Source organism: Anastrepha obliqua, chromosome 3 (assembly GCF_027943255.1).
Source record: "Anastrepha obliqua isolate idAnaObli1 chromosome 3, idAnaObli1_1.0, whole genome shotgun sequence".
Classification (NCBI taxonomy): Eukaryota; Metazoa; Arthropoda; class Insecta; order Diptera; family Tephritidae; genus Anastrepha; species Anastrepha obliqua.
Window position 1 is genome coordinate 54,790,359 of NC_072894.1, and position 11,039 is coordinate 54,801,397.

At 36.7% G+C, this 11,039-nt stretch overlaps 1 protein-coding gene across 1 annotated transcript; it reads right to left on the reverse strand.

Annotated features, from left to right (window-relative positions):
• Positions 1-8,601: 8,601 nt before the first annotated feature.
• Positions 8,602-10,674, reverse strand: LOC129242007 (uncharacterized). Its single transcript, XM_054878571.1, has one exon. It carries the CDS (start codon positions 10,672-10,674, stop codon positions 8,602-8,604), a length of 2,073 nt encoding a protein of 690 aa, XP_054734546.1.
• Between the last annotated feature and the right edge of the window lie 365 nt (positions 10,675-11,039).

Below are 11,039 nucleotides of genomic sequence, written 5' to 3' on the forward strand. Positions count from 1 at the left end.
ATCAAGAAGGGAGCGCTGTTAGGTTGTAATGGTTGCCCAATAGGGCCCACTTGGACGAAATAGTTTGAAGGGAGCGCTGTGCTCGCGCATATATGCATGAATGTATGGACGTGCATGGATGTAGTAACATATGAATACAATTATTTTGTAGGAAGTTTAGAAGGCAAGTAGGTATACTCGTATATGTATGTATATATGCTAGGACATAAAGTGGGTATATATACATACATAGAGCAGAATTGTTTTTGCACTTGTTAGGAAGAAACTCGTTCACTAGTGCGTATGTGTATTTGATTTCTTGTAAAAATGTGATGTGCTGTGACATGTGTACATATGTACATAAGTCAAGGTTATTGGGCATACATGCATATGTACATATGTACGAAAGGAAGATGATATTCTTGCGCTTGTGCATTATTGTTTTTCATATACAAATGTACATACATATGTACATATGTATGTAAATGCTGTCGAATACATAAACTATAAATTGACATACAATATAAAATAAGTGTTGATTTATCTTAAACTGTTCTTTTTTTCTGAATGCAAATACATGTACATACATATTATGTATATTGTCATATACCATCATTAATGTACATATAGAGTATACGTTCATTTATGAATGTACATATGTAATGAAAAACTTCATGAATTACTTTCAGAATTTATTAAAACTTATTATACTAACATACATATGTATGTATCTACGTAGACATCACAAACCTTTTGTTCACAACGCAGGCGCAGAAATAAACACTCTGCGTATTTATCCTCCCCACGTGACTCGCCATCAATTCTCGGCGCAATTTTTTTTTTTTCGTTTTTAAATTTTTTTTTAATGTAATCGTAAAAAAATTTGTAATAAATTTTATGTATCCACTTATCATTTCAAAAGTAACAAAATGGTAAAAAAATAAGCAGTCGAAGAAATAAACGCACCGCCTATTTTTCCTCGCCACATGTTAGACTCGATTTCAATTCCCGGCGCAAACTTTTTTTTATAATTTTTTTTTTTAATTCGTTTTTTTTTTTAATGTAATTGAAAAAAAAAATTATGTAATAAATTTTACGTATTCGCTTATTATTTCAAAAATACGAAAATAGTAAAAATTTAATTGGTTTAATGTCGAGGTGAGAAATGTGTTGTGTGTTGAGGTGAAAGATGTGTGGTGTTTTCAATTTTTGTGTGGGCAAAAGTCAGTGTGGTGTCTATAACCTCGGTGTGCTAAATTTCCTTGCTACAAATCTTTCAAATCTCAATTGTACTAAAAAAAGCTCACAGTAACATTTGCACCTTCTCATTGCATTAACATTCTCTGATATAACATCTACCATCCATATTCATGTGGGCAGAAAAAAATCTTGACCTGCCTCAAAACACTGCTCATACGTATATGTATGTATCTTCTTCTTCTTCTTCTTCTTCTTAATTGGCGCTATAACCGCTTACGCGATTTTGGCCGAGTTTAACAAAGCGCGCCAGTCGTTTCTTTCTCGTGCTAACCGGCGCCAGTTGGACACACCAAGTGAAGCCAAGTCCTTCTCCACCTGATCTTTCCAACGCAGTGGAGGCCGCCCTCTTCCTCTGCTACCATCAGCTGGTACCGCATCGAATACTTTCAAAGCCCGAGCGTTTGTATCCATTCGGACGACATGACCCAGCCAACGTAGCCGCTGGATCTTTATTCGCTGCGCTATGTCTATGTCGTCGTAAAGCTCATACAGCTCATCGTTCCATCGTCTGCGATATTCGCTGTTGCCAACGTGCAAAGGTCCAAAAATCTTACGCAGAATCTTTCTCTCGAACACTCCAAGCGTCGCTTCATCGGATGTTGTCATCGTCCAAGCTTCTGCGCCATACGTTAGGACGGGCATGATGAGAGTCTTGCAGAGTGTTAGTTTTGTTCGTCGAGAGAGGACTTTACTACTCAATTGCGTACTTAGTCCAAAGTAGCACTTGTTGGCAAGAGAGATTCTACGTTGGATTTCAAGGCTGACATTGTTATCGGTGTTAATGCTGGTTCCTATCTACATATAAAAAATTCAAAAGCAAATAGACAAACGTATGCAAACATATTCCTAACATATGCAAAAAAACTCATCTAAACGGTATTCGTTTACATATGCATATGTATGTATATATGCATATATGAATACATATGTTGGGAAAATGTACATATGTACGTAAATGTTTCTATTCTAAGCAAAACAATGCATATCTATACTAATATTATAAAGAGGAAAACTTTGTTTGTTTGTTTGTTACGAATAGGCTCAAAAACTACTGGACCGATTTTAAAAATTCTTTCACCATTCGAAAGCTACATTATCCACGAGTAACATGGATTATATTTTATTTTGGAAATAGGGCTCGAGATATAGGTCAAAACGTGGACCCGGGTAACCTTCGGACGTGTATGTACAATATGGGTATCAAATGAAAGCTGTTGGTGAATGCTTTAGTACAGAGTATTTTTCATGCCGCTCCGTGACTGGGGTCTCGAGATATAGGTCAAAACGTGGACCCGGGTAACCTTCGGATGTGTATGTACAATATGGGTATCAAATTGAAGCTGTTGGTGAATGCTTTAGTACAGAGTATTTTTCATGCCGCTCCGTGACTGGGGTCTCGAGATATAGGTCAAAAGGTGGACCCGGGTAACCTTTGGTTGTGTATGTACAATATGGGTATCAAATGAAAGCTGTTGATAAGTGCTTTAATATGGGGTAATTTTCATACCTATTGATGACTAGGGTCTGGAAATATATGCCAAAACGTGGACCCGCCGTGTCTTTGCACCGAATTAAACCAAACTTACACACATTGTTAAGGAGGTATTGAAGATGGTTTCCGTATAGTTTGGATACCTATTGGTAGATAGGGTCTCGAGATATAGGTCCAAACGTGGACCCGGGTAACCTTCGGATGTGTATGCACAATATGGGTATCAAATGGAAGCTGTTGGTGAATGCTTTAGTTCAGAGTATTTCCATCCGCTCCGTGACTAGGGTCTCGAGATAGAGACCAAAACGTGGAGCCTAGAATGTGTTTGTACAATATGGATATCAAATTGAAGCTGTTGGGGAATGCTTTAGTACAGAGTATTTTTCATGCCGCTCCGTGACTGGGGTCTCGAGATATAGGTCCAAACGTGGACCCGGGTAACCTTCGGATGTGTATGTACAATATGGGTATCAAATGAAAGCTGTTGATAAGTGCTTTAATATGGGGTAATTTTCATACCTATTGATGACTAGGGTCTGGAAATATATGCCAAACGTGGACCCGCCGTGTCTTTGCACCGAATTAAACCAAACTTACACACATTGTTAAGGAGGTATTGAAGATGGTTTCCGTATAGTTTGGATACCTATTGGTAGATAGGGTCTCGAGATATAGGTCAAAACGTGGACCCGGGTAACCTTCGGATGTGTATGTACAATATGGGTATCAAATGAAAGCTGTTGATAAGTGCTTTAATACGGGGTAATTTGATGACTAAGGTCTGGAAATATATGCCAAAACGTGGACCCGCCGTGTCTTTGCACCGAATTAAACCAAACTTACACACATTGTTAAGGAGGTATTGAAGATGGTTTCCGTATAGTTTGGATTCCTATTGGTAGATAGGGTCTCGAGATATAGGTCAAAACGTGGACCCGGGTAACCTTCGGATGTGTATGTACAATATGGGTATCAAATGGAAGCTGTTGGTGAATGCTTTAGTTCAGAGTATTTCCATCCGCTCCGTGACTAGGGTCTCGAGATAGAGACCAAAACGTGGACCCTAGAATGTGTTTGTACAATATGGATATCAAATGAAAGCTGTTGATAAGTGCTTTAATACGGGGTAATTTTCATACCTATTGATGACTAGGGTCTCGAAATATATGCCAAAACGTGGACCCGCCGTGTCTTTGAACCGAATTAAACCAAACTTACACACATTGTTAAGTAGATATTGAAGATGATTTCCGTATAGTTTGAATACCTATTGGTAGATAGGGTCTCGAGATATAGGTCAAAACGTGGACCCGGGTAACCTTCGGATGTGTATGTACAATATGGGTATCAAATGGAAGCTGTTGCTGAATGCTTTAGTTCAGAGTATTTTTCATGCCACTCCGTGACTAGGGTCTCGAGATAGAGACCAAAACGTGGAGCCTAGAATGTGTTTGTACAATATGGATATCAAATTGAAGCTGTTGGGGAATGCTTTAGTACAGAGTATTTTTCATGCCGCTCCGTGACTGGGGTCTCGAGATATAGGTCAAAACGTGGACCCGGGTAACCTTTGGTTGTGTATGTACAATATGGGTATCAAATGAAAGCTGTTGATAAGTGCTTTAATACGGGGTAATTTTCATACCTATTGATGACTAGGGTCTCGAAATATATGCCAAAACGTGGACCCGCCGTGTCTTTGCACCGAATTAAACCAAACTTACGCACATTGTTAAGTAAGTATTGAAAATGGGTTTCGTAAAGTTTGGTTGTAATTCGGAGCACTGGCAACGGGTACAGCGTTCTTTTGAACCATCCATAATGTCGCTTACTTTTTTAACGCTTGGGGCGGAACTGAACTGTCAAATTGACAGTGTGAGTTACAATGGGTCTATATTTCTTTCTGATTTGGATGCCATAAGGAAAAAACGTAAGTGCAACATGTAAAAATTGTTTGTGAATTTTTTTGGAGTGGGTTTTGGAACAGTGAATAATTTCTTACGAAATTTGAGAATTTAATGTGAAATCCGAATGAAATTATGTGTTCGTGAAAAAAAATTTTTTTCGTTTTTTTTTTTGAAAAATATAAATGGATAATGGTTAAAAAAGCTCCAATGGATCAGGAAAAAAGACGATTGTTTATTCATATGCGTTGATTTGACATTTAAAAACAATCTTCTTTTTTCCTGATTTTCAATTTATATTTTATATTTACTCAAAAACAAATAGAAAAACAAAGCGCTTGAATAAAGAATAAAGAAATAAATAATATGAAAATCATATATTTTCTGTTCTAAACCATATCTATTCTATTTTAGTGTGCCCAGCGAAGGGGGCCGGGTTTGCTAGTTCGTATATAATAACGTTTTGTGATTAAAACACGTCTCTTCAGTATCTTTATCAAAACTAAAACTGCTTTATTTCTTAAAATAGTAACAAAGGTAAATTAACGGTAATACACATATTTATTAAACTTAGGCTAGGTTCTCTTAAACATATTTGTAAATTAGTACTCATTTTATTTCACACAACTTCAATCTTTCTCTCTCTCTTTTCAATGCATAATTAGGTTTATATGTTTATGTACATATACATATATATAATATATGTGGCTACGTACATATGTATTCATGTAGTTAGTATACGTATGTGACTCCTCCACCACCAGATACAGCAGTCCCTGCTGGATCATAACTTATTATCATAAAGTATCAAAATTATTTTTTCGTTTTATTTGAGATTTATATATTTTTTTAAATTTATTATCATTTGATAATATATAGTTTTCTTCTTTTCTATAATTTGAAATTTTTTTGTATTTAGGTTTTGACTTACTTACTCTATCATTTTTAACAGCATCATTTACAAAATTGCTTTCATCAACTCTGTTTGTTTTCGTATTTATCGTATTTATTCTTTTAGACTTTTGCTCATGTAATGACAGAGAACGTTAAATATAGAGAATTCTCACGAGCTATGAATAGTGTGAATTGTCAAAAATGAAGTCTAACCGCCGCCGGGGTGTGGTGAAACTGTTAACAGAGATGTTTACAGCGATTTCTCCTTTAGCATATTGGCCCTGCACAGTTTTTGGCTTCTGTAGGAAATCAAATTGACGAATAGCCGACGGCATTTTGCAAAGTATTTGCTTGTGCATTTTTATGTTCCCTTGATAAACGAAAATTTATTCAATTTGTATTTTCAAACAAAGGTGATGAAGAAAAAATGATTGAATATTTATTATATGCGCCAACATTTCAAATCAAAGTAACTTTAATATTTTGATTTAATTTAAAAAAATACATCATAAAACGACCTTGGTATGTGCGTTTTAGTAAATTTAAAACTAAACAAATTTGATGAAAATGTTTACTAATTTTTTGAGTCGAAATTATTTCATAGCATACAAGTGTTTTGCTATATCGACATACATATTTATTTACATACATGTAGGAATTCACTAATATCAGGACATTTATTCAATACACTTATCACAAACTCCTTATTATCCGTTTATTCAGTACATTTATTACAAACTTATTATCGCCATTTATTCAGTAAATTTATTATAAACTTATTATTATCTTTTTATTCAGTACATTTATTATAAACTTATTATTATCCATTTATTCAGGAATTCAATTTATTACAAACTTATTATTATCCTTTTATTCAGTATATTTATTAAAAACTTATAATCCATTTATTCAGTATATTTATTACAAACTTATAATCCATTTATTCAGTATATTTATTACAAACTTATAATCCATTTATTCAGCTTTTGGTGTTAACACCCCGTTCTACCATGTCTAACTATTTCAAACTCTCTCGCGTCCGTTTAGTTTTTCTGTGTCTTCGTCGTGTTCGGGTTGCTTCTAACCTCTGTGGCGTCCGTTCAGTTTTCTATGTCTTCGTCGTGTTCGGGTTGCCATGCAGGGGTGCATTTTATCCTACATTCGGCGATCCTGACAGTCATTCGTCTCGAATGATAGGTCCCCATGGCTTCATGAATTCTGCCATTGTTTTAATAGGCCCTTCGTGTTCCCCTACTTTCTCTAAGCTATATCGGTCATGGTTAAGGATGTCTGTCACTTTATATGGTCCGAGAAAACGTGCTCTGAGTTTCATGCTCACTCCGAATTGTGTCCTTTTTATGGCAACTAAGTCACCGACCTTGTATTTCTTTGCTTTTTGACGGTTTCGATTAAAATATTTCCGGTTTTCTTCTTGAATTTTTTCTATGTTTTTTCTAGCTTCGGACCGTACTTGTTCCCTTTGCTCATCTAACTCGTATAATTCTGCATTCTCTAGTAACTCCCGCAAGTCTGGATTTTCAGCAGTTCGCATATCTAGTCCAGTCAGAATCTTAAATGGTGTTAGTTTCGTGCTACGCGGAGGAGTATTGTTTATTGCGCGTTGCACCTCTTCCACACGACGGTACCATTGGGTGGGACTACTCTGACACAGTTTACTAACCATTGGAACGATTATCCTATGCATGCGTTCGACCTGCCCGTTGCCGCGAGGAACGCCAGTTGCTATCAGGAGGTGTTGGATACCTTCATCCGTACAATACTTTTTAAACTGAAGGCTAGTAAATGCTGCTCCTCTATCTGTAACTATACGTTTTGGATTACCAAAACTAGCTGCTTGTTTGCGCAAACGTTCTATTACTTCTTCGGTACCTGTCGACTTCGTGGGATACAACCAAACAAATTTAGAGAAACCATCTACAACAACAAGAATGTGGTTATACTGTTTTCGTGTCTCTGACAAAGGACCCACGTGATCTATATGATACGTTCCTAATGGTTCAGAAGATTTGTCAATTGGAGTTAACAAACCTTCCTTCTTCCCAGCCTTCGCATCAATCACTAGACATTCTACACAGCTTTTCACAACTTTGTTAACCTTGTCACCTAATTTTGGTATGAAATATCGATTTTGTAATAGCTCCTGCGTTTTTTTAGCCCCTATGTGTCCCTGTCGATGTGCTATTTTAATAATTTCTTCTTCCATGTCCGTTGGAACTACCAGAAGCTCTTTATTCTGGTCCTTATATAACAGTTGATTTTTTTCATAATAATCGTCATAAACATCTTTCTCAAGTACTTTCTTCACCGCCCGAATCCAGTCATCTCTACACTGAGCTTCTTTTAGTCTACATTTTAATGAATCTTCGACTAGTAGAAGACAGTACACGCGACTGAGTGCGTCCACGTGTTTCATTCGAGTTCCGCCTCTATGCTCAATTGTGTCATAGCAAAAGCATTGCAATCGGTCACTATTTTGAAACGTACGTCCTTAAGGTATACTCGCCACTTTTTTAATGCCTGAATGATGGCTAAAACTTCAAGCTCGTGTGAACAATACTTTTCTTCGCAAGGTGTGGTTTTGCGGCTGAGGTACTCGACTGGATGGAAACTTTCATCTTCAGAGTCTTTTTGTAGTAGTACTGCGCCATAACCATATTTCGATGCGTCTGTATGTATTTCTATTACAGCTTGTGGATTATATAATTTTAGAGCTGGAGCTACTACCATTCTTTGCTTCAGCTCTTTCATGGCTAAAATTTGATCCTCATTTATCACAAATTTAGCGTCTTTCCGAAGCAAGTCAGACAGAGGTTTGGCTATCTCTGCATATTTGTTTATAAATCGGCGGAAGTAAGATGTTAGACCCAAAAATCGTTGCATTTCCTTTTTATTTTTTGGAACTGGAAAATCCCGTATTGCTTTCGTTTTACATTCCGACGGTAAAATCTTACCATCCTTGATAACGTATCCTAAAAACGTGATCTGTTTTTCTAGAAACTGACATTTTTCCCACTTTATTTTCAGCCCATATCTCGTAGCGACTTCTAACACTTACTTAAGCTTAACCATGCCCTCATCGACATCCTTAGCTAGAATGACGATATCGTCCATGTAAATTACTACTGTTCCTTCTTTGAGTAAATCTCGAAAAACTGCTTGTATGTACCGACCGAAAACTGCGGGCGAGTTGCAAATACCGAACGGTGCGTAACAAAATTCAAACTGCCCTCCATGGGTAACAAAAGCTGTATATTTCCGTGAGCTCGGTTCTATGGGCACGTGAAAAAATCCGTTCGCTAGGTCTAGGGTTGTAAAAATGTTTGCACCTTGCAATTGCTCAAGTACTTCGTCTATAAGAGTCATAGGAAAGTTGTCCCGTACTATTTTTTCATTTATTTTCCTATAATCGCAACAAATACGTTTGGTGCCATCTTTTTTAGAAACTAGGACTACGGGTGCCGCGTATTCAGACGTACTTGGAACAAGTATTCCATCTTTTAACCATAAGTCAATTTGTTCATTGATAAATTTCCTGTCACCGAATGACATTCTACGTGGCGTTTGATATACAGGGATGTCATCTTTGACGATAATTCTCATCTCAATTGGTGATTTTGCAATCTTATTAGGCTTGAAATTACGGATCCAATATTCTACTGTTAAGGCAACCGACTTTGGAAGATGAGTCAAATTTACCGGACAGTTGGGTACTCCACCATCGATATTAATGCAACATAATGCTGAAAATTCGTCAAACCAGTCAACATCTGGATTGGGCTTACCCCAGTTTTGGGTAGATTCCACCGCTTTCAATGACCCCAACAATCCTTTCTTTTTAAATGTTGCGCCTGCTTGCCCTATAACCATGTCGACCTTCTCAAAAATACTACTGCCTAGTATTGCCGAGTATACCATATCCTTCTCACTCACTACATAAAAGGTGACTTTTATAATGATATCATCAAGCTTAATTTCCGCATCGAAACAACCAAGAGTGGTTAATCTACCTGCCCCAATGCCACTCAAATGAACAATCTCGTTCTTTAACTCAACATCCCCAATCATTTTTACCATATCGTATCGAATGATGCAAAGTTCACTACCAGTATCAACAAGCGCGTTAAATGTTTTATCTTTAATTTTAATATTTGTAAAAATCATGTTACTTTTCGGATTTTCTTTCGATAGAGTTTTTCCAAGTATATTCACATGTTCACTTTTTACTACTTGTTTTGTCGGTTTATCTTTACAATCCTTTGCGAAATGCCCCTTTTGCTTACAATTGAAACAAACTATTCCCTGTCTATTACATTCCCTAGCTAAATGAGTATTAGAACCACATTTGAAACATGCTTTCTTATCTTCTCTTGGTCTATGTTCATTCGTTATATTCGTTGGATTTGTTTTGTTTGATGACGAAAAATTCCCACGAATCTTTTCGAAAATTTTAATTTTTTCTTTCAAGACTTTTAAAGTGGTGGCTTCATATAGCATAGCTTTATTTAGTCGCGAATCAGGTATTCCATCTATAAAATACTCAATGACGCTAGCCTCATCTAACTTAATTGGGTTTCCTATCTCAATCAAGGCGTAAAGGTATTCGTTGAGACTTTCTTTTGGACGTTTATGCCTCTGTCTCATTATTCGATGTATTTCTGCAGCGCTTAACTGCTTTCCAAATTCATCAATCAATTTCTCTTTTAGCGAAAGCCAGCTCCTTATTCCTACTAAACCTCTTACAAACAACTGGGCTGCACCCCGCAGCAACTGCTTTGCGTACACAAACTTTTGCAGATCGCTCCAACCCACAGTGTCAGCAATATCCTCAAACTCACGAACCCAATGGCTTACATCGTAATGATCGTCTCCGGAGAAAGACGTTACGCTATCCTCAATGTCACGTAAAGTAAAATTAACCTTTTCATAGTTTTTACTGAGTTGTTTACCTGCAGTCGCTTCAGTGTAATCAGAATTTGTTGATTCATCATCACTGCAACCTACACCTAAATGGTCCATCAACCGGCCGCAAAGAGTTTGCTTTCGTCCTGATGTGTCTAAATTTAGTTCTTTCAATTTTTCTTTTAACTCAGTTACGGTCATTGGGCGTATTGTTTGTCCGTCCATTATGTCAAACAGTATAATTCAATTAAATATTAAAGGTTATATAATGAGAAAAAAAAAATTCTTATTAATAACTACATAAGCAAAATTATAAATATATATATATTCCGGCTGCTAAGTAAACTGCTGCAAGTTGACTGTCACCTTTTGCTCTTTGTTGGAGTTGTTTCACCGTATATAAATATGACAAACATACATACATGCTTCTTGTTCACTGTTCCACGCAACTAGCTACTAGTCCCACGCTTATTCGCTCTACTGTCTCATTCAGAATGTCGATGCCTGCACGCAATGCACAGCGACTCTCGCAATGATCCTTTGTTTAAATATTCTGGTCTCTTTTCGCAATTCTTTCAACACTCTCGTTA

What these genes read in the sequence shown, in the direction of transcription:
- LOC129242007 (XM_054878571.1), bottom strand. Translation starts at nt 10,674, where the DNA reads ATGGACGGACAAACAATACGCCCAATGACCGTAACTGAGTTAAAAGAA.